The 24852-nt window shown below is 40.8% G+C and overlaps 1 protein-coding gene across 1 annotated transcript in view; it reads right to left on the bottom strand.

Moving 5' to 3' along the window:
* The window catches only part of SLC5A9 (solute carrier family 5 member 9), a 42664-nt gene that overhangs the window by 5153 nt on the left and 12659 nt on the right, over window positions 1-24852 (bottom strand). Inside the window, exons 4-12 of the mRNA XM_042463489.1 lie at window positions 21579-21743; window positions 20333-20438; window positions 17516-17596; window positions 14614-14819; window positions 13637-13772; window positions 10615-10722; window positions 10364-10514; window positions 9388-9556; window positions 7408-7623 (exon numbers count right to left, since the gene is read on the bottom strand). Coding sequence (XP_042319423.1) covers window positions 7408-7623; window positions 9388-9556; window positions 10364-10514; window positions 10615-10722; window positions 13637-13772; window positions 14614-14819; window positions 17516-17596; window positions 20333-20438; window positions 21579-21743 — 1338 coding nt within the window. The remainder of the gene's footprint in view (window positions 1-7407; window positions 7624-9387; window positions 9557-10363; window positions 10515-10614; window positions 10723-13636; window positions 13773-14613; window positions 14820-17515; window positions 17597-20332; window positions 20439-21578; window positions 21744-24852) is intronic.

Below are 24852 nucleotides of genomic sequence, written 5' to 3'. Positions count from 1 at the left end.
GATGTTGATGTGAGAAAGGAGGAGAAAAACTCTCCCAAGTGGTTTGTCAATAACTATGAAGTTTTGAGCTTTATAGCAAAACTTACACACTAATCTATAATTTCTTAATAATTTCTTAATGCATAAATTTACATGATGTATGATATTAAGACACAGACAGAAGCAACTGTAGTTTTAACTAAAGTATGCCAACAAATATGGAAAGCAAAATGGTGGCCAACAGACTGGAAACATTCACTATACATTCCCATCCACTAAAAGGAGACACAAAAAACTGCAGCAACTATAAAACAATTAATAAGGAAGTTCAAGGAAGAAAGTGCAAAGGCAGGCTTGGTGCTGAACATCAAGAAAACAAAAGTGATGACCATGAAAGATCTACATGAATTCAACCTAGACAATGAGGAAATCAAAATAGTTAAAGTCTGATAATTATCCAGTACCTTGGATCAAACATTGATCAGAATGGAGACTACAATCAAGAAGTAAGAAGAAGTCTAGGAATGAGAAGAGCAGCAATGAAAGAACTAGACAAAATCCTAAACAGTAAAGATATACCACTGGGAAAAAAGACAGAATTGTCCAGTCCATTATACTTCCCAGCACTATGTACAAATGCAAGAGCTGGAAAGTGAAGAAAGCTGATAAAAAGAAAATCAACTCATTTGAAATGTAGAATTCAAAGATATAGTTGTGTTAGTCTGCACAATCAGTATTAGCACTTTTGAGACTATCTAAAAGAATCTTGTAGCACCTTTGAGATTATCTAAAAGAAAGAAATTGGTAGCATGAGCTTTTGTAGACTAAAGTCTACTTCCTCAGATGTAGAGCTGAAAGAGATGGCCTTAAAGGGGTGGTGTGATGCCACCCCTTTGAGTATTAGATCAGGGCCATGGCAACCACACACTGTGGCCCCAATCTGGCATTTTTCTGGACCAAAAAGAAGTGTCAAAATGCTGCCCCCTTTTGCCCTTTCTGCCACAGCAGTAGCTTTTCCGCATTTCTGCAGTGTGATGCCGTGCAGTGCGGTGCATGTAAATGCCACACCATTGAAATGCCGTGAAGCCGTCACATGTGCAGTTAGCCATGTGGCTTTTTGGCTGTATCGGGGCATGCGGCATCTAAAATCATGCCCCCACGCTGGCACTTACTGCCAGCCTGTTTTGCTCTGTAGTCTATAAAAGTTCATGCTGCCAACTTCTTTCTCTCAGTTAGTCTCAAAGATGCTACTCATTTGAGATGGGATGCTGGGGAAGAGTGCTGAGGATGCCGTGGTCAGCCAAAAAGGCAACAGATGGGTTCATGAACAGATCAAACTTAAACTCTCCCTGGAAGTCAAGATGATTAAATTGAGGCTGTAGTATCTAATGAGTCATTAGGAAAAATAATAATGCTAGAAGAGGTAGAAGGCACTAGGAAGAGAGGAAGATCACATGCCCAGGTGGCTGGACTCAATTAGGGAGGTTACAGACATGAATCTACAAGAAGAGCAGAACAGAGCAGTGGAGGATGGGGGTTGCAGGGTTGGAGATGCCTCATCTACAAGGTCTCTATGAGTTGAAGTTGACTCAATACTGAGTACAAGAGTAAGTGTAGTTTGAGAACTGGACTATGGAGTTTATCAGACAAGGGAAATTGGAAGTATAATCCAATGGCAATCTGAATGCAATAATGGGGTTTAACGTTATTGCGTGATAACCCACTACACACACATTCGGGCAATGGGAAGTCAGTCCAAACGCAATCATGTGATTTCACGTTATTGTGTGATAGACTGCCACATGCAAATTTGGGCAATGGCATGCTATTTTCGGGCAATGGGAAGCCAGTTCGAACGCAATGCGCATTCACGTAATAGCGCTAAACTAGCGACTTTAAGTGAATGTGTTCTGGCCCCACTTTCTTTTCATTAGAATTTAAGAGAAATTCTTCCCGTTTGATAAACTCAGAAGACTCTGGAGACCTGGGTTTGAATCCCTACTTGGCCATGGAAACTCATCTGGTGACCTTGGGCAAGTCGTATTTTCTCACCTCAGAGGAAGGCAAAGGCAACACCTCTCTGAACAAATTTTGTCCAGAAAACCCCATGATAGGGTCTCCTTACAGTTGCTATAAGATGAAAATGGTCTGAAGGCACATGGCAACAACAAGTACTAGAGGCTTTTTATCAATCATGTTGATTTCAGCTTTATATAAACTATATATACAGCATAATTCAGCTATATGCATCGTGTATATAATTAAATACTGTAAAATTTGAAACAGTTTATCATTTGTGGTGTTCATTTTTATACTATATATCTGTGTCTTTTGGGAGAAGACTTCTGTAGTGTTGTTTTGTTTTTGTTTTTACAGATTTCCCTTGAGAAAGAGTTTTTTCAAAACACCTTAGGAACCAATTTTAATTCTGCAGCTGTCTCTTTTTGTTCCTGGATTTTTCTACAAGTTCCAAAAAAACAAAAACAAAACTCTCTATTGTGTTGAGAGAAAAAAAACCCTCTCATTGCTTCGATGCTTCAAATTACCACCTCCTCAAATGGCTTTTTTGAAAAACAAAAAATAAAAATGGTGTTGGGGCACTAATATATTATTAGCCTCTTAGTCTACCTGAAAAGTAACTCTCCAAAGGTCACTTATAAATGAGCAGTACTTTTAATATGCTGAATTTCAGGCAAAAGATCTAGAAGGCAGTTTTCAGCTGACACAAAAACTTGTATAATCTCCAGAAGATTTATAGCTTTATTTAAATTATTTTCAACCAAGATGAGCATCAGGCAAGGCTAATCTTTCTTGTCACATTCTGCTAAATTGCTTTGATTTGATGATCCTCATCTTTCCTGAAGAATCCTTTTAAGGGGTGCTTTTTTGTTACTCATTAAATCTAACTAGAATGTAATGAAGTTGGAGGACACAAAAAGAGCCGAGAGACATTTCTTTCTTTGCACGAATGATTGTCGGTGAGTCAAGGGGAAGTTGTTCACATTAGAATTAAATGAAAGTTTTGACTGAAGCTACAAAACACAGAAACCAGTCTAAGTGCAGTTTTGACTAATGCTGTGACTATAAAATGCAGGTGTTTATTGGAGTGAAAGAGATTGGTGGCCAAGGCTCACAGCATACACTTTATCCTGCATGTGGAGGATACCTATTCCTCACTTGCAGAAGATATTTGTGTCTTGAAAAGTCCTGAAGCCCCAAAGACTTGTTTGACCCATCCTCCTCTGCCTCTGATTTTCTAATTTGACCCCCATCTCAAGGTCTGCATACTAACCTCTCATGGGAAGAGGATGAGTGACAAGTATCTCAGCGGCAAGGCAAAAGATACAGTTCATAAAGAATATCTTAGTTCTGGAGAGCTTTCAAAGTGCCAAGGACTATCTGAAGCTAAAAACCTGGCCACCACTCTTATGACAAACCTGTCTTGTAAAGTATTAATAACATGAGATTAACTTGGTTGGATCAGAACAAAGGTCTACCTACTCCTGTTTCTTTCTCTGGCCAGCCAGATACTTCTAGGTAGTTCACATGCAGGACACAATGACAATAGTCCTATTTCATTCTGTTTTTCTAGCAACTGATAATTCAAACTGTTGGAAACATCACAGCCAACATGACCAGCAGGGTAGGAGATTCTAGTTGAGATCCTACATCATGGGCATACCACAATACTCCACCAATACAATTCTTCCTCTCCATTAGGTATCAAGCTCCAAGAGGGGCCGCTGCAGCTGCCCTTACTGATGGGAAGGGGAGGGTCACTAGATACAGTTCTTAAGAGGAAGATGCAACTGTTCTGGGCTCTTTGGGGATAAATGAGGGTGCAAACCCAGATAGAATGCATCACCCTTCCTCTTCCCCTTGGAACAAGACCAGACATTTCTCCCTGCTTTGAATTGCCTTCCTCCCTCTCCTCCCCATCAGTAAGGAGCAGCAGCATCTCTCCTTCTTGGAGCTTGCTAGATGTGTAAGGGGAAGATCTGGATGGGCCACAAAATGCCAGAGAATAGCTCCTCTGTGTCCCAAACAAAAAGAGACATGCACATGCATAATCCACTAACAGATTTCTGCTATCTGATTTTTATAATCCAATTTCAACAGCAACAACATTTTTTCCAAGCTGTGCTCTGAAAGCAGAGATAGCTTAGCAATATTAATTTTCATTGATTGATAAGACTGATCATCAATGAATGTCAAATTCCTTTTAGATAAAACAATACGAGCACCGTAATACAGTCTTGCATATTAAAATATGGATGTGCACAAGTTATCCACTGGTTTTAGTGTGAAACCATTGAAACTGGTTCCATCCTCCTTGCTACTGGTTATCCCCTCTCTAGGTTATCCATTTACTTGCATATGTGTAAGAATATGGGTGCACCCCAAATCCTTCCCCCCACATTCCTGTCACCTAGCGTTTACTTAGATATTTCCATATTCAACATGAAGATCTGAACTGGGCTCCATCTAGCAAAGACTTGAGCAAAGCTTTGGGAAATTAGGTTTTTGAACTGCAGTGTCCAGAATCCCCTGCCACCATGGTCATTGGCTGTGTTTGCTGAGGGATTCAACATGCTGTGGTTCTAAAAGTAGATTTTCCAAACTCACTGAAACTAGCTCTCACCTCCTCAGTTGGAAAATGTCATTAAAATAATTCATATAGTATCTACAAAAGCTTTCATGCACATTAGCAACTGGAGTTCCCAGTACCGTGCATTTCATTTATATATTATACATGCTTATAACTGGCAGCTGCTTATACTAAGCAATAAATGACAAGCATTTGCCACGGATGGTAACAACAAAGACTACTACTTATGCTGGGCAAAATGGGTTTGTACCAATGTACTGTATGTGGCATAAAATGCCATGGCATAAAACTAATGGCCTACTGCATCTTGTCATCTTCTCATCAGAAAGTATAATCTTTTGATCTCACTTCCTCTGCCACTTTTGGTTTCCTCACATCTTCTTCTGACAATCTCTAAAAGAAACTTTGTAAGGATCTAGGAAAGTTTCCCTCCCCCAACTCTTTTTTTCCACAGTAGAACTAGAATAAATCCTTCTTTTCCAAAATGCCATCTGGCATCTGGCAGTTGCATTTCAGCTTCACAGTCTCAAATTTAATTGTAAGCTTCTTTGCAGAGTTTTCAAGGACAACATGACACAATGTGGGCTACTGTACAATGAAGACATATGAACTTTGAGGCATACCAAACAAATTCTTTGCATATTTGTTTTGTGGCACAGCATCCATCACCACGGGGATGGGAGAGTGTCCAAACAGCAGGGGGAAATTCTTCCGCTTGCTGTTCTTGGGCTGTAATTCATTTAAAGCTTGGTGCATTAATGCTACCACTCAAACATCAGATACAAATCTCTTCTCCCCCTCCTCCCTCTGTCTATTTGATATTTCCACAGAAACAAGGTTATCTGGGAAAGCTGTGTGGGACCAGGTGGAGTCATACTTAACCCATCGATTCCATGTAAAATCCATTATCCATTTTCCTCCATTAAGTATATGATCTTTACTTTTGTTGTAGAGGGAGTAGGATCTTCACATGTAGTAATACAAGGTGGTAAATTTACCTTGTGTGCTGTACATAGAGAAGGTCTTAGGTTCTGTCCCTGGCAGCTCCAGATAGGGGCTGAAGGATAACTCTATGAAATCCTGGGTAGCTGCTGCCAGTTTGTGCATGTAATACAGAGACAGATGTGCCAATGTTCTGATTCAGCCCAGATCGGATGGGTCCAAACTTTTGAGTTTAAAAAAGTTTCTCTTTTGGACTACAGTTCTCAGAATCCCCCAACCAACAGAGTCATTGGCCATGCTGGCTGAAGAAATTTGGATTTTCTAATGCAAAATCTCCCTCACCTTTCTGAATTCACTTCAGTGCAGCTTCCCTTGTTTCTAACTGGTAACTAGATTCAAAATATATAATTTTCTTCAGTGACCCAAGCTAGCTTGAATGTAACAACACGTGGAAATCATTATAGTGAAGTAGCAAGCTGTGCATTAATTTATTCTATCAAATGACCCAGTAATAAATGCTGAGTGACTTAAAAAAAAACAACTCCAAAGAACAATTTTTGTATTTGCTTGCCTTCTCAGCTCGCAATACAACTCCAATCCTTTAATATATAGTCACAAAACAATATATGTTTTATGAACTGAGCTGTAAATTTGGCAAGAAAAAATTAAGCACACAACTTCTTTCATCATCTGACAAATGCTGTATGGATCCATTGGCTCTAGATTCTCAGAATACAGTACTTAGGAAGTTATCAGACAAGGGAAATTGGAAGTATAATCCAATGGGAATCCGAACACAATCATGGGGTTTAAAGTTATTGTGTGAGGGGTGATCACATGCAATTTCGGGCAATGGCAAGCAATTTTTGGGCAATGGGAAGTCAGTTTGAACGCTGAACTAGTGAATGCGTTCTGGCTCCACTTTCTTTTCATTTGAAATTAAGAGAAATTCCTCCCATGTGATAAACTCCTCTGTTAGTTATCTGAATTGTGCTTTACTATTTTCCTTTCTTAGATTTTTTTCCTTAAAAATCTTTCTGAAAACATGTTTCTAGCCACATACAACAAGATGTGGTCCAAGTTCAGCCTAACATCATGGCTGCTTCATTTACTGATGTGACACTATTTTCCTGAATCACAAAATTGTTCGCCCAGCAATTCTCAGTATCTGAATGCTTTGAGTGATCTGAGAAAACATTAAAAGAATCTCTTAAAGTAATTGATGAATGTAAACTTTTTTTGGCCTTTTTTATGCAGCAAATGAAATAAAATTTGAGGCTTTTTTGCTACCAAACCTCAGTTGCTCAATGTAACTGAGATCACTCTGGGATGGAATGTTCTCTCTAAATGCCAATGCTCCAACAATATTAATCTTGTTAGCTTACAAGATTGATGCCATCTCTGCTAAAACATGAAAGAGGGTTCAATTAGAGCCATTACATTCTCTTCTCAGCAGCCCACTGTAATATGATTTCTTCCCCACTGTCTGCCTCTCTCCTTGATAGGAAGCATTATAGTGTCCTCACAGCATGGAAGCCAGCCTGCTCTCCTTTTGATCATGATCCTAAATGTTTTTTTAACTCCATAATATCTATGAAGTAAGATCATTTTTGGAAGGACTTTTCTGTAGGGCAACTTAGTTTACTGTAATACTAGGTTGCAACACGCTCCAAAGAAATCTTTTCCATCAAGTTATACCACCCAGATGATTTTTAGAATAGAAGTCCCATTATTCCTGACTACTGGCTATGATGGCCAGGTTGATACAAGTTGTAGCCTGAAATCTTTAAAGGCACCCAAGTTGAGGCAGCCACATTGGAAGACAAAGCAAATAGATAGTGTTTTTTTAAAAAAATCCCAATTGCAGATCCACTTACTTTTCCTTCTGGGATTGGTGGTGTGCAGAGGCTAACACAGATAATAACACCTGCTGTGAGCACACACAGGATGATTGCAAAGTACAGATAGTGAACATCTTTCATCACAGATGGCCTTTGGTCTTCTTCGCCACAAGAGGGTGCCATGTAGATAAACTCCATAACCATTCGGATGAAGCCGACTACTAACCCAAACATCAGACCCCAAAAAGCACCCTGGGAAGAAAACATAAGAAGAGATATGTGGAGAAATGAATCTGGGAAATGCCAATTTGATTATGATGTTAATAAATGCCATGTATCAGTGAGTATGGTATTCTTTCTCTTTGGCTTTGTCTGTGAGAAAGTAACGTAAAAAAACTAATTATCCTTAAAATATAATAACCATTTTTAAATGTGAGCAGCTAGATATTCTTTTATCTACAACCATGCGAGTTGTAATCCAAAATATCTGGAAGGGCAAAGGTTCCACATCCTACTCTGTTCCTCAAACTAGTGTTTTCCAGATGTTTTGGATCACAGCTTTCACCATTTCCAATTAGCATAGGCATCGATTACAGAAGCTGCAGTCCAATGTGTCTGGAAGGCACCTGGTTAGGGAAGGATGTAACTGAGGATTGTACTTGGACTTAGGAAGTTTGGAATGAAATTTCGTTGTAGTTCTCTAGATTTGTTTATATAATACATTACTTGATCACTAGGCATTTGGCTGCTACACCTTAAAGTCATATTGAGAGAAGAATGAGAATGATAAAGCAGCATGTGCTGCTGGAATCAAAACTGAATAGCATGTATTTTGCCAGTCATGCTGTTCTGGTATTTTTCCTGAATGCTTCAGCACCATCAGTCTCTCTAGCAAGGGGAAAAATGAATTTGTCTCCTACATATATGGTACATTTCATGGACAAGGTGAAGTTATAAGGTTGCAACCAGAACAGCAATGGAATTCTGCTGAGTTAGACAATGAGTTCTGATGTGTCAATCTCCTAGTCATGCTGGGGATCAGAAGTTAAAAGGATCAAATGGACAGACATTTCTAGGTTATCAGAAGTCTTTCATCTGGAGCATCCTGTATAAGGCATATGCCTTGGATATTGATGAAAAGACATAGCTTATTAAAATACCTGAAATTTACAATGAGTATTGGTCTAGAATAAGGAATTTATACCTTGATGTTGCCTAAGCAGGCAACTTCCACTTGGCAATATCTTTTTTTTTTTGTCCAACATAATTTTGTTTCAAAACAGTTCAGTGATTGAATTATTCTCTAACATAAAGGCAAAGAAGTAAAATGAACTGGGCAGATTTCTGATTGTTCTGTGAGAGACACATAGAGAGAAAGATATGAAAATTCATCTCTTGTGAATCAAGGCTGGGGGTCACAGGAAGGGGAATTGATGTTCGCTTGTGTCAGTCTGGGGAACATGGGACTCCCCACAGCATGAGATACTGAAGGCTAGTGTAATCCCTAGCTGTAAAACTTGAAGGAGATACAGCCTATTTATTCCATTTGCTAAAAAAGATACCAGTGAAGCTTGGCTCGATTCCTGTGGATAGATCGCCCACATAATTATACAAGGCTCTGCTCTCTTGAAGTCTCAAACCAAAGGAGATTTGATGCCTTATAGATTAATGTTGGAGAAATTCTATCTGAGAATAAGAATTACTTTTTGAGCTGTATGGGGGTGGAGACTACTTAAGAGTTGGTTATTCATTATGAAATTCTTTCCTTCCCTCTTCCCCTTCTTTCTTCCTATGTCATATCACTACTTTCTGTTAAGCCAACAATCAAAGTCCTAACAGTCTTTTAAAAGAGATGTTATATTCCAACGGCGGCTAAATTCCACAGATGTTGCATTCAAGAGAAAGTAGTCAATATAACTGTAATGAATGGTCTTGTCTGCCCTTAAAAACTATGAAACGATGACATTTGGAAGATGCTATTATTCATACGAACCTCCTCATTGATTCTGTACTTACTGGCTCATTGATCCTCTTGCAGAAGATTGCTAGGATGAAGAGTGCAGTGATGGGTGGCGCTAGGTAACTGGTTATTGACTGAATGTAGTCAAAGAGCTGACCGCTGTTGGCTGTCTGGATGATGGGGATCCAGAGGATGCTAATGGCAACAAGGATTAGAACAAACACCCTGGGGAAGCAGAACAAAGGTAATTACTTCTGCACAACTTGAAAATCTAACTTTTTGTGTTTTCAGAGAAATCCATGGAAATGGGGAAAATAATAACTGAACAACTTGACAGGGTTTAGGGGAAACCCTGAAAATGTTCATTGTGATTAGAGTTCATATACAGGGTAAACATGGAACTGTAAACATGGCCCTGCTAAAGCGTATTGGACAATTTGTGACCCCAGAGATATGAGACATCTGCTGCTCCTTTGGATGTTTTCTTACAGGACTCAGTTTGACAGTAACAGTGCAGTCATAGGAGTGGTGAAAGGATACATCCCGCAGTACACACCAAGGAAATATGTATGGAAACAATAGGATACCAGCTATATAGGACAAGTGCATGTGCCATTGCATATTGAAATGTGGTTTGAAGTCAGGTTTAGTGATGATTCAGATGGGACTATTCTTATTTGAAGCTAAATCCCCTGTTCTAGCTCGAAATGGGATATATATTCAATCTGCAGGACTAATTTGAAACAAGTTTCCACTGGTTTTTGTAGCACTTTGAAGACTTGCTACAATTCCTGGATTGTTTGGGCTCCAACAAGATATTGGCAGGTCTGGGTGCATACAAAAACGTTACAGTTAATGGAATGCTGGCAGTTGAGCCTATGAAATCTCTATAGAAGCATTATCTGAATTAAATGCACCACTGCATAATGTGCAGCTGAGTGCACTATGGACTGCATAGAAGAGGTACATTGCTCTGGAGTAATATGTGAATGTTTCAAACAAGTGAATGAAGTCATAGAATACAAAAAGGACCTGCCAACGATCATGAGTTCCTGCTCGGTGGCTTTCTTGCGGAGTCGCTGCCAAATATCTATGGCAAAAAGTGTGCTACTGCTGTTGAATATTGAAGTGAGAGAACTCATCAAGGCAGCCATCATCACAGCAATCATCAAACCACGGAGGCCTAAGAAACCAATAAGTAAAATCCTAGTTAATGTTCAGCATCAAAACAAAACAAAACATTAGCCTAGCTCTCAGTGTCAAAATCCATGAAATCATCTCACCTATAGGCATGAGCTCCATTACCAGCTTAGGGTAGGCAATGTTTGAACAACCCACTCTAGCTCCACAGATCTTCTCACAGATTTCGGGGTCTACACAGCCCACCTCATCTGCAGCAGGTAAAAAAGGTTAAAAAAAAGGTTTAAGTTTGGAGAACTGAGCCAGCAGAGAAAGATAGTTACCTCATACAGCAGATGTCATTACACCAGTGTATCTACTTTGTTACATATTGTGGAAGGAGGTATTCAATACCTCCTCCCTTTTCCAGTATGAGAATGCTGGAGTTCTGTAAAGATGATAGATTTTCATACCAATGCTTACCATGGGGTAAGTGCTGGTAAAACATTTAGGAAGCGAGTGTGTCTGAAAGCCTGACACACTTCCTAAACGTCAGGGAATCATTCCCTCACCTTCTGCATTCCTGAATCGTTCAGGGAGCAGTCATTTCCCATGAATGGAAACTTTACGTTCATGGGAAATGACTGCTCCCCAAACGATTCAGGGATGCCCAAGGTGAGGGGATGATTCCCTGATATTTAGGAAGTGTGTCAGGCTTTCACACACACGAGCTTCCTAAACATTTTAATGATGTTTTATCAGCAGTAAAGCGCTGGTATGAAAATCTTTGATGGCTCTTGTTTTCTCCTGGCTGCAAACCTGCAGTCAGATGGAGCCTGGGAAGCCAGCCACAGATTGGTGGAATGTGTTTGTGTGTCAGTCCTCCTGCTATAAAACTGCAGTGCAGCACAGTGTGGTAAATGCTAGGGCAGAAGTATGCTGATGGAGTTTTACACTCAGCCTCAACAGAACAAAATCTCAGGCCTATTAAAAGAGCATCAAATGGTTAATAATTCAATTTGCTATATTTGTAGTTGCAGACATAGTAGGAGTTTTTTGTGGGTATTTGTTCTTCCTGTTTGGTGCAGTTGTCAAAATAACTTGGCTGGGCTTTGATACAGTTCACCTTATCTTGGGCTATGTTTTATCATGGGACCGGTGGTGCACGTTTGCTGCAACACTTCAGGTAGCAAAATATCTAGAGACAGTTTTAACAAGAAATACAAAGAAAGCAATTGGCCTTTATGATTGCATGAGTGCCCCCCCCCCAAAGAGAAACATCTTTCATATTGTGTTTGGGATTCAGACTATACATTCCATATTTGAAAGATTATGAGCATCTGACAGTTTCATCTATATACATGTAGGACAAAATCCTGCATTGTATGGAAGCATATAGTTACACCAGATGGAATTCTGCCTATCATCCTCTTCTTACATAGATAACTGACTGTGTTTTGCACCTTTAACACAACCATTTTGTGGCCTGTGAAAGGCAGAGGCAGCCAATATCTGTCTGGCTATATTCCTACAGCCAGCTCCACAACAATAATGTCATCCTTTGGGACCTACTAAAAATACCCCAGGATCCCTGGAAAATGTCATGTGTTTGGCTGTAGGAACAATGCTTTTTGGCTCCCCCCTATAACTCAGTGGCCATGCTGGAGAAGTGGGCATAGAAGGAAGGTGAGTTCTCCATGTGAGATGGTCACTGTATGGAGGAGGTGGCCAGGACCACAAAAGGGCAGAGGTGTATGTTGGACTTACATGTGTGTATTTTACCAACAGGAAAACAGTCACAAGATGGCTGGAATCCTGTATAGTCTTTATGTATGCGTAAACACCTTAGTTACAGTGCTACACAGTGAATTCCAGCTCAAACTGCTGCCCCTTCCCTTACTGGGCAGCATCCACTGTCACTTGGAAATCAGCTGTATCCTGTTTCCACCCCCTCCTGTGTGTGATTTCTGGTGTGACTGGCAGAAACAAGATTGTTTTCACAATTCTCCCTTGCACCAGAGATCACTTGCACAAGAGGATGGGTGGCACCATCAGCCAGTTGCTTCCCAGTGAACAGACAAACAACCCCCCCCCGCCCTCCATTGACTGTGGTGTCCACTGCTTGCTAAATGGGAGGTTGGGACCTTGCATGGTCCCTACATGTTCCCTAAAGTATGGGCTACCAAAGGACCATGGATACATAACAGTCACAAGTGTGTAACTCCAGGTTAAGCATTTGTAACTGCCATACATGATTTCAGCTGATGACTATAGATAAGTATTTACTGTTGTGCTGGGAAATGTATGATCTGCCAGATGTTGTTAAACTGCAGCTACCATGGCTCCCCAACATTGGCTGATGGGAACTGCAATCCAGCAACATCTGGAGGGCCACTCATTTCAGCCCCTTCTTTTACCTTGTGGTGGTTGCTTCTAATTTTACTGAGAGGTACAGTGGTCCCCTACTATTTGCTGGGATTTGGTTCCAGGACTTACCCAAAAATGTCTAATTAACAATTTGTAAGCCGCTCTGATAGCCTTTAGCTGAAGAGCGGGGTATAACTAACATTATTATTATTATTATTATTATTATTATATAATGATGTAATAAAATGCTATCCCTTATATAAGGAACAGCATTTCATAAACAGAAATAATAGTGGTTTGCTTTTTGGATTTTAAAAAATGTTTTCAAACCATGGATAGTTGAATCTATGGATGCAGAATCCTTGGATGCAGAAGGCTGACTGTCCAGAAAAGCATAAAGACATCTGGTCCTCATTTGGATTGTGCAACAATGTGGCAATCCATCACTACAAGTAACTGAATATGTGGAATAGAGGGGCTGCAATAAAGTTTGCTTCACTGCATTGCTATTCGCTACCCTAGGGGGTTTCATCAACCAAGGTACAGTGAGATACATCTACTGATGGAACTGCTTCTGTCAGAACAAGCAGGAGGTGATGAACTTCGTTCCTTAGTGCAGATACTCATGCACACCAAAATCTTACTCTGATGGCTTGAAAAACCCCTGGAGCTAAGGGGGACTGGAGAGGAAGGGAATAGGAAGAAAGTGCAATCTGAAATCTCTGCCTTTCAATAAATTGAAAGTTAGTACTGAGCTCCCCATGGAAATGGTCATTTATCTGTATTGACATTTTTTTTACAGTGCCAGAAGTAGGTTACCTGGGAAGAGAGCTCTGCTGATCATGCCTGGCATAACAATGAAAAACATTGGGAAGATTTTCAAATATCCGCCCAACACTGATCCGCCTTTTGCATGAGAGAGGTTCTTGGCTGAGAGCGATCTTTGCACAATTACCTGAAAGAAGAACTGGCTAGAAGGAAACCTTTCTTGTACTGAGGTTTAACATTTGGAGGTGGGGAACAAAGTGAACCAAAATGCTCAGAGTAATTTCAACTCAGCTGCCAAGAGATAATCTAATTACTTGTATAGAATGTCCATAATCTAAATGATATAAGATCTTTAAAATTAAAAGAAGCTACCTAAATAACAAATATGGAAAATAGAAATAGTATTGGCTAGAATCGTACTGGTTAGTCCCAAGTATACCCATTAAGGCTGTTTGACATTGCTTTAACTATCATGACTTCAACCTATAGAATCATGGGACCTGCAGTTTGTTGTGGCACCAGAGCTCTCTGGTAGAGAAGTCTAAATATCTCACAAATCTACAAATCCCAGAATACCATAGCAGTGAGCCATGGCAGTTAAAGTAATGTGAAACTCTAATAATTCTGTAGTGCAGATGCAGCTCCAATCATTTGCTGAATGGTGAGTCAAAACATAGGTAAATTCAATTGTTTCAGTGGTTTTATTCTAATCCAAATTAACATTAGGATTTAGGCCATTCATGTATACCCAATTTAGTTTAAGTATTTAAAATTAATTTAATATATCTTTAAACTGTGACTAAACTTCCACTTTTAACCTGAGATTATATATAATAACTTCTGAGTTATTATATATGGCTTTTCAGTTTAAACACAATGTTTTCCACATGTAATACTCAACAGGAACCATTACTAAAAACATCCTTGCGGAGAAGAATGAGAAATCTATTTCACATTTTAAAAAGAGAGAGAGATGGAGACCCAAACCACCCACCCACAAGAAAATAAAAATAAGATTTAAATTTTACCTGATCAGTGCACCAGCACCAAAGAGCAAGAACTGAAAGGCCAAACACAAGCCCTGGCCATGGAATATCCCCATTGACAGGATCCCTCATGAGATGGAATGCATCCTGCCGTGGCAAATGACAGGTAGTGTTTGGGACAATAACACTAGGTATTGCTCTACTATACATCTCTTGCAGTCCTTCATACCATCCAACCTTATCAAAGCCTTTATAAAGAGAGAGAGGATACAGTCAATATTCATTAACCCATCCATCCATTCCTTCCTTCAGAGGTATTATCTGTTGTTCTTCTCCAGCCTCCATCTCCTTTTCCAAGAGCTGAGGTAGGTATGACATTTGTCACATGGAATGACTTTGCATTGCTGTTTTTCTTGTAATAAATAGCTGGACCAACTAAACAGGACCACAATGTGGATTTAAGCCTTTGTTTCCACCACAGTCTCAGCTGGAAATAATTGTCCAGTCATATCTTCCATTCAAAATGGTAGACAAGTTTTGTTTGATACATTCTGATTGTCTTGTTTTCTAATACACATTTATCAAACTCCTTGCTGTTTTAGAGGGTTTTGATTTTTTTAAAATAACTTTGTTTTATGAAATGTTTTTAGTCATGGTTTTCCAATACTTTAAAATATTTAGTCATATTTATAACATGAAATATAATATATATATAACTTAATGATAAATTGACATATACAAGTTATGTGGCAGGAATAAAGGAAGTAAGCATTTGGATCATATTGTGATCTTGATGTTTAAATCTATAATAATCATAAGTTATAATAATAAAGGGATAATTTCTTTTATATGGCAGCCTTTTAATAAGCCAAAGTGGAAAGGAGGTAAGCATTTGAATCATAGCATGAACTTGATGTTTCAGTCAATAATAATAATAAGTTATAATAATACAGTAAAGTGAAAATTCCCTTTATGTAGCATCCTACTGATAAGCTAAAGTGCTCTGAGATCTAAGTACCATATCACTTCCAATGCCCTGCCAGCAGGGACGTAGCCAGGATTTTGGGAAGGGGGGGGGGGTCCAGACTAAGTGCCACCATTATAATGGAGCTTGGGTGCGGTGGCGCAGCAGCACATGCCATTCATTGTATCTAACAGAAGAGGGGCGGACCCCACGGAACCCCCCCCCCTCCCCCCGGCTACATCCCTGCTGCCAGGCAGCTGAGAAAACCCCCTCACTATGGCACTACCTTTCCATGGTGGTTGGACTGCATGTTCTTCTGAGACAAGAGGCTATGCTGATGGCAGCAGTGATGCTAGTAGGGTCTCCCATGTCAAACAAGATTTTACTGAGGAACCAGACTAAATGTGCCAAACCAATAAGGGGCAGCAGCAATAGTGCAGGGTGATCCTGCTGGATGATCTCTCAGAGACATTGGCAATGGCACCATAGCAATGGAGTGCACCAACAGATTTCAAAAGAGAATCAGCTTGTGCTTTATAGATTGTAGCAAAGCCTTTGTGTAGATCATGAAAAGCTATGGATCACTCTTAAAGAAATCAGTTTGCCACAACATTTGATTGTCCTGATATGTAACCTATACTCAAGACAAGAGGCTACCATCAGGAGAGAATATGGAGAAACCAATTGGCAAAGGTTCAGGCAAGTCTGCATATTAGAACCCTATCTGTTGAACCTGTATGCTGAAAGTATGATATGTAAAACAGGATTAGACACAGAGGAAGGAGATATGAAAACTGGAGGAAGGGACACTAACAATTTAAGATATGCAGATGACACCATACTACTAGCAAAAAATAGCAAAGGCTTGGAAGTACTACTGAAGAAAGTCAAGGAAGAACGTGCAAAGGCAGGTTTACAGTTCAACATTAAGAAAACAAAAATAATGGCCATAGATGATTTATATAACTTCAGAGTAGATGATGAAGACACTGAAATAGTTTAACATTTTGCATATCTTGGCTCAATCATTGATCAAACAAGAGACTGCAGTCAAGAAATCAAAAGAAGACTAGGACTTGGAAGGGATAGCTATGAAGGAATAAGACAAAATCCTGAGGTACAAAGACATATAATATAAATTACTACAATTAGGATTGTTTATGCCATTATATTTCCAGTTTCTATGTGTGGTAGTGAAAGTTGGACAGTGAAGAAAGCTGACAGGAAGAGAATGAACTCATTTGAAATGTGGTGCTGGAGAAGACTTCTAGGTATCATGGATTGCTAAAAAAAACATATGAATGAGTCCTAGAGCAAATCAAGTGTGAACCTAGGAGCCAAGATAACTAAACTGCCGAGCTTCCAAGTACAGAAGGCATCTAGTCTGGTGCCTTCAGAGTATTGTGACCACTACATGTAAGCATTGTAAGGCCATTTTTATTAGGCTGATGTTGGGAAAGGATAGAGTGTTATATTCCTATTAATGTGTTATGTGAAGATGAGAAGAGCCATAGTGGAGAAACAAGTCAACACTAGCTCATGTCCCCCTTCTCATAAGAACTGTTTGACATGGATATTCTTCAAATCATATATATAACATTAATCAAGTTGGTTTGGGGAGTTTCCTTAAGATACCTCACTTTGTTAACGAAAGCGCTTTCCAGACTGCCCAAAAGGGCGGTCTGCTGGCGCCCTCATTTGCTGCGCGGAGCAGCCTCAGCAGCCAAACCGCGTGACTGCTCCGCGCAGCAAAAAGAAGCCGCAAAAAGCAGCTTAATTTTGCAGCGCCATTATGACGCCGCAAAGCGCCAATGGCACACTTGCGGCATCATAATGACGCTGAGATGTGCGGACGCACCTTTCTGGACGCCTCTTTCTAACCCTAGTATGTGCTGAGCACGTACTTTTTGCCCGTGCAGAACAGGCCAAAATGAAACAAATGATACAATTTTTCCTCCCCCCCTCTTTCTGTCTCCTTACCTATAAACATAAGAACCAAAGCTCCAACCACCATAATCACAGTTTGCAGAGCATCTGTGTAAATTACTGCAGTTAAACCACCTGTAGAAAGGATGACAAAGTACTGATTCAGACCTCATGGCTTCAGAATTTTGTTGAAATTTTTTGTTTGCTCTTCTTTGTAAGTAACGGCTTCACAATGGATGAAAAATTAAGCCAATCCAATCCAATCCAATTCAACTTCAATTTCCATTATTATGAAAAAAAAGCTCCAAGCGTATATTTTCATTATTTTGTTTATTTATTTACTTATTACACACACACACACATGCACACACGCACACACACTGCCTTTTCTTCAGGGAACATAAAACCTGAGGCTCTCATTTTTATGACTTCATCCACAGAAACCTCTATAAAGTCAGCCAGATTGAGATAAAATGGCCAGGCCTGAATTCCCATAGGTTGTAATCAAGGCATATGTCACCATTTGACTTCTTGAGGAACATGCACAGTTTTAACTGTGCAAACACACTTCTGGCCATCATTGGCGTGGTGCAGATGGTGCAAAAGCACCGTGCTCATGCCGTGCTAGGGTTACGGGACTGTGCAGCAACTGCATGCTCCCTAACCCTAGCATGTACTGGCGGCGGCATAATGGCGGTGCCCTGTGTACATGGACGCCGTCATTATGACATAACGGATGCATAGCATTCGCACGTTGCGTCACACCAGTTGTGTCACAAGTGCGCCATTGGTGCAATCGGACATAACTGGCACAGCAGAAAAAGAACCTGCTTTTTGCGGGTTCTTTTTCCTCTGCAGGGAAGATGCAGACCTTCAAGCAGGTATGTACCAGGCCATAGAAACCTCGTCATTCAGGCACAGTTCTGAGTCCAAGCTGTAAACCTCAGATTTCAGGTGAAGTGTAACCCCATCCAGTACAGGCTAAATCTCTGTTACCTGATCTCCCTTGAGACTGACCAGAGGCATCTATGTCTTGTTTGGATTAAGTTTCAATTTGTTCACTCTCATCCAGTCACTTACCAACAGCGAACACTGGTTTAGTGGACAGGCTTAGATTAGTTAGAATTTCACAGAAAGGAGAGATAGAGTTTCTGAAGCTACATTGAAATGGATCTAGATAATCCATTTCATCTAGGAAACTGTGGAACTGAAAGGCCAGCACACACTCCAGAACTTTGCCCAAAAATGGAATATAGAGACTGGCCAGTAGTTATCCAGTGTAGGTGGATTCAAAGAGAGGGTTTTTTGTTTGTTTGTTTGTTTGTTTAGTAAAAGCTTCACCACAGCTTCATTTAGGCAGGATGAAACTCTGCCTTGCTGCAGTGAGGCATTCACTGTTCCTGTTACTCACTCAGTCATTCCTCCATGGCCACTTTTATAAGCTGGAGAAGAGCAAGGGTCCAGTGCACATATGGTGACTCTCACCTCTTTAAGGATCCTGTCCATGTTTTCAAGCTACACAAAATTCATTAACCTGGGACAACCAGGAGCCAAGATTAGATCCCTTGGGCCTGTCTCAACTACAGCATCCACATCAGAGTGTATTGAATAAATTTTGTCTGTAAAGTGTCTTTCAAATTCTTCACAGTGGACTGTTGAGTGATTTTTTAATTTCCTTTTTAGGGCCAAAGTATAAAAGGCCCCTGATCACTAGAGACAGCTCACTGGATGAAATTATGCAGATGCAATGGTGGCAGTGAAGAAATATTTTTTGCAGCCCCTACTGTCATGGCACACATTTTCCCAATAAGCTTTAGCCCAAATTTAGTTGACCATACTCTGAGTCTTCTGCCACTATCAGTCTAGTCACTGTCCCACTTGTTTCATAAGCACCAGATCCTTAATGAACCAGAGGACTTGCTTGGTTCCACTCCATGGGAGGAGATGCTTATGAGCAATTTGTGTCCACCAATCTGCCATTTCCCTGTCCCAAAAGTCAAGCAAAGTGACTTGAAGCAGCTTTATTTTGGTCTGTCTGTTTGGGCCCATTTGTTTCAGTTGCTTTGGCTATTTCCTTCAGCACTACTATTGATGTTTTACTCCAAGTTCATTCTGTGGAATCTTGTTTCATTTCAAGGAAATCTCTTTCTACAGGCATCCATGAGCCTAGATGGTTTGTACTGCTCTGGAGGGGTGGGAACTGCATGGACCTCCAGATACTGTTGAACAGCAATTCTCAGCAGTTCTGGTCAGCATAGTCAATAATGAAGAATGATGAGAACTGCAGTTCAAGAACATCTGAAGTGCTGCCCAGTTCCTGCTCTTATTGTAAAGGTATTTCTTGTCTTTCATGTTCTGAATAATAATATTATTTACAGTGCTCTTTAGAATGCTCTGAAACTGCCAAGGGAAAGTAATCATGGTTTCTCTTCGTTGTCCATCCGCTGGTAGGGAGAGGGTTTCATTCAGGCACTTTGGCTGGTTTGTCACTAAAGAGCAGCCTTTCTCAAATAGTGGCGCGAGGCTCTGTAAAGGGGGGCGCGAGGCTCTGTTATGCAGAGGTGCACTTATAACAATTTTATAGACAAATGATACTATTTACAGTCGCGCGGGGGGCGTGAAATGTTTTCTTCTTCCTAGGGGGGCATGACAGAAAATAATTGAGAAGCACTGCTAAAGAGGAATTTACTGGTTAGGCTTCTCTCTTTTTTGGTATAGGTATGTTTCTTTTCATTCATCAGTGTTTTTCGCTTTTTTGGGGGGGAATGTTTTCAACTGTATTTTGTTTATACTCAAATTGCATTGTCACTAGACACCTTGAATACGTTTCTTTTTTGCATAAAGGCAATGTTACCAAGAAAGAATAGTTACCTGCTATAGTGTAGACAGCTGTTACTGCTAACAAGATCACTGTAGAGAGATAAAGATTCCAACCAAGAGAGACTTGGATAAAAAGTGCACCAGAGAAAATATCTGTCTGGGACAAATACAAAAAAGAAACTGATTAACTGGTATGATTAATTTTAACCAGTTGTCCTTTTTAAAAAAATACTGTAAATAATCAAACCGTTCATCAAAAATGCCATGGCCTTCAGTGATACATGCGTTGGCAAAAGCTAGCACAAATAGTATGGATGCCTGGCCTCCTTGAGCAGATGCCAGGCATCCAGACATGTGTCCTGAGACCTCTTTAATTTTCCTTCCCCAGCCTGGCACTTTGAAACACATGGGTCTACTATACCAGGGCAACTAGTTTAGCTGCATTTAAATTTCCCACAAATCTCTGAAGTAACACTAAATATATAGGGATATTAATATCAGATTTAGGTAATGTTGCTTTTTGGACCATAGCTCCTAGATCCAACCAGTTCCCTTCAGCCAGAATTTCACATGGCTAATTTGGTGGGGAAATCCTGGCAGTCATAGGCGGGATACACACCGCCATATAGTACGTATAGGATACGTACTAGGGTTAGGAAGGGACAGTGCTTCCGCACCCCCCTAACACTAGTACGTATCCTATACGTACAAGATGGCGGCGCACCTTCTACATGGGCGCCGCCATCTTTACGTACTGGACGCATAGCGTCCAGATGTGTCGCGGCGCCTATGATGTCGCGAGTCCGCGCCAGGCACCTCACGACGTCATAGAGGCGCCGCAAGAAGAAGCTCCGAAATGGAGCTTCTTTTTTGCTCCGCGCGGGAGTCGCGCGGTTTGGCTGCTGCGGCTCCCGCGCGGAGCAAATGGCGGCAGCGGGGGAGCGCCGCAAAGCGGCGGTTTGTACCCTGCCATAGTCCCATATATTAGCTTTTCTAAGTTCTGATTGAAAGATCAATGAGACTAGCTTTTTGGTGTTGTGGCCATAATAACTGACTGACATATTAGCTAACCAGTACCCAGTGATGAAGGCGAGGACCCACTGTGGGACATTTTGCTAAGTCAAGGATACTCAGACCTGGAGTAAGTTCTGAAAACTGGTGTCTGAGATGGTGCTGACTAAATATGGAAGAATAGTTTCATGGGGATGAGAATGACTCCTCCAAAACAATGCTGATTATCTCTCTATGGAAATGTTCCAGTCAAGAAGATAAAGTTAAATTTCTCAGGAATACCTACTGATATTTTGGTGAATATGTACAGAATAAGGGACAGTACAGACATGTAGATTTGAATTCTCTGTCCTCCAAATCTCTTCCTCAGATATTCAGGCATTGTGACCACCCCAGAAGAGATATAAACTGGCACAAAGATCCAGCCGAGGACCAATAATGCCCAGGTGGCCTATCAGGGAAGAAGAAGAAGAAAAATAACTTTTTTCAGCTAGATGAGATGAAGGACAGATGGTTGTTACTAGGAAAAACAGACAATAAAACAGGTCAAAACAGCTGAATGAACTGGCCCTATCTCACTTCCCATGGATTGTAGATTCAATAAAGGAGCAGAGCTGGCTCAAGCTTTTGCTGCCTCAGGGAAAAGACAAAATGATACTGCTCACATATGAAAGCTGACCAGAATGACAGCTCAATTTTATCCCAACAATGGTGACAGGACAACATCTTCCACCACACCTAGGGACATCAGGATAGCTTATAGGATGCAGACACACATAGTTCTATCTGCTCCCTGCTTCTATCCAGCTGTTGCTTTAGGCAGCTGCCTTACTTGAGAAATAGCAAGGCAGTCCTGTATAAGGTCAGTGTAGCAATCAAGGATGAAAATGCAGTTCCTCATACACTTAAAATACTGTTTTGACTTGTGTACACACATCGTCACCAACAAGAAAAAACATTCTCCTTTCTACTGATTTTTTTTGGGGGGGGGGGGGGGACCTCTCTTCAAGCACATGATCGTGTTTTTGAGCAAATTTCTGTGTACTCGTGGTTATTTAACAACAAAGATATGCAAAAATACTATAAAAAGAAAGTAAAGGTATTATAAAATAATAACAGGGCAGGCTCCTGTAACTATAATTCTGTGAGGGGGTGGTGAGGATGTGTTGAAATAGCATATGGATGCAATCTTAGCTCTTTTCTTCTTCAAGTATAAAAGTGAATCATGACATCATGGAAGACTTGTGTGTAGATTGGCAAAAGTAGACACTGGGACTTTTGGGGTTTTGGAACAGATCACTCCCTCCATTAGCGATCCACCAGATCTCTCAACATAAGGAAATCTCTTAACAATAGGGTTACTAATGTGCCATAAAAGGAGAATTACTTTTTGCAAGGATGTAGGTAAGACCTTACGTGGACATCTCGTGGACCTTTTAAACAGACAACTGAACAAAAGCATAATAATACACAAGGCAAAGTCTAGAAAGATGTGGAGATTTCTGGCAAATGTGTAGAGTTAGCTCTACCCTAAATGCTGGGTAGAGGAGTTTAACATCTGGGCTGGCTGCAGATTGAAACACCTACCTCTGGCGGCCAATGTGGAATGTCTTATGAAGGTAGTACATTGTCAATGGGTAATTTATTATTATATTGTTACTGCCATGGAGATTCTAAAAAAAGGTACTTAAGAGCTTTTCTGCCTCAGGTGCTTAAATATCTAGCCGTGAGTACCTTTACCATGATTTGGAATGGTGGAGGGGGTCTGATGGCAGTGAGGTTAATAATGTTTCATGCTTCAGCCTGAACTGTAAAGGAGGTATGCAATGTGCTGAACCCTATGCCCAGGAGGATTCTTCACCATGGATAGGCTAAAACGTAGAGCAGCATCCCCACCCCATGACATGTGAGCCACCACTGTGTGGGGTGGACATTAATTCCTGCTCTACTTCAGGCTGTATAGAGTTATTGGCTCACCCTTTCTTCTAACATTATATATTCTAACTTGCAGAATGTTCATGCCAAGCAACAGGATCAAGCTGTTTGAAGGTGAACCCTGCTTATAGGTCAGAATGCTCTTCGCTTTTGGAGACTTCTTTTTAATTCATTAACTTCTAAGTACTGGAATCCAGCCCTGCCTCATTGTCATTCTAGCCAGTGTGCACTTTATTGCATCAGGAGGTGTATTATTGGATGACCTTTAGCACCAAGAGAAATCATTCATCTTTGAGACAGCTGAGCTGCAGATTTTTTTTAGCAGCTGAGAAGTTCATATATCCCTTAGGATCTCTGCAGGATTGTGTTGTGAGTGAAGTATTGTCACTGCCAGCAACACCAGCTATTCAAAGAGTGGAATGGTCATGCTCTTCAAACAATACTAGCACAGAGTAAGCTTTTTTAACTTCACTTGGGCAACTACAGATGTACTAGAGGTCACAGTCTTGATGGGACTATTGCATTGGGGCCACATAATTTGATGTGTATTGGTCATACATTCATGTTCAGTATATTTTAAAATGCCAGCTCAAGAAGAATTCAATTCAATTCAGTAGGCAACTGCTTTTTCCTTAGAAAGCCTGCTAAGGGGCTGGCAACTACCTTGTCCACTGGAACGTATAATGAGCCTGCACATGGCATGTAGCTGTGGAGAGAGGAATAGAGAGCACTGCCCTCCCCACATTAAAAATTCTACCCTTCAAATGATTTTTTTTCTCTGGCATCACTAGGTGGCAGTAACGGCTGTTAAGTTCTGCTTTGCCAGGGAACTCCTGTGGAAGAAGAAGAAATGTTCCTACAGATCCCACACTTCTGGCACTGCAGCAATTTAAAACCTCAATTGAGCATTTAGAAATATAGGCTGGCATCCTGCTCAGCAATTATGACATCATAAACTGGATTTATGATATTTTAACAGCTGAAGATTTATATATATGGGTATGAACAACCAAAACCTACCTTCACAGCCTGGCAGTGCCCCGATCAAAGCATTTCTGAGGCTCTGGAGTCCAGGGCACAGGAAAATGATGTCCATGGCATACTCCTGGGGCAACTCCTGAGGCAACTCATAACTAAAGTGCACTGCAGATAATATTTCACAGCACTCTGATCTCTAGTATCTCAGAAATCCTTTTGTCAGGGCACTGCCAGAGTGCAAAGGCAGATATCTTATGGTGTGTGTGTGGGGTGTGTGTGTGTGTGTGTGTGTGTGTGTGTGTGTGTGTGTGTGTGGAGGATCTTAGGCATGGGACAGACTACCCCAAAGGGGTGGCCTGCCAGCGGCCTTTTTCCCTCTGGAGGGACACCGCAATCACCAGACCGCATAGCATCCATCCAGAGTAAAAAGGACCCAGAAAAACTGGCTTCCTTTTGTGCCGCCAGGCTGACATAATGACTGTGCCAATGGCACATTCGTTACATAAGAAACGTGCAGTGATGTGCGGATGCTGTGTGTTGCCTACATCAAAATGGCGGTGCTTATATGGATGGGATGCCACCATTACTACGCCACTGTGCCGTGCTAGTGTTAGGGACTGTGCGGTTGGTGCGTGGTCCCTAACCCT

This window comes from Sceloporus undulatus, chromosome 4 (genome assembly GCF_019175285.1).
Source record: "Sceloporus undulatus isolate JIND9_A2432 ecotype Alabama chromosome 4, SceUnd_v1.1, whole genome shotgun sequence".
Taxonomy (NCBI): Eukaryota; Metazoa; Chordata; class Lepidosauria; order Squamata; family Phrynosomatidae; genus Sceloporus; species Sceloporus undulatus.
Note: the sequence above shows the minus strand (reverse complement) of the source record. Positions and strands in the feature narration are given on the sequence as shown.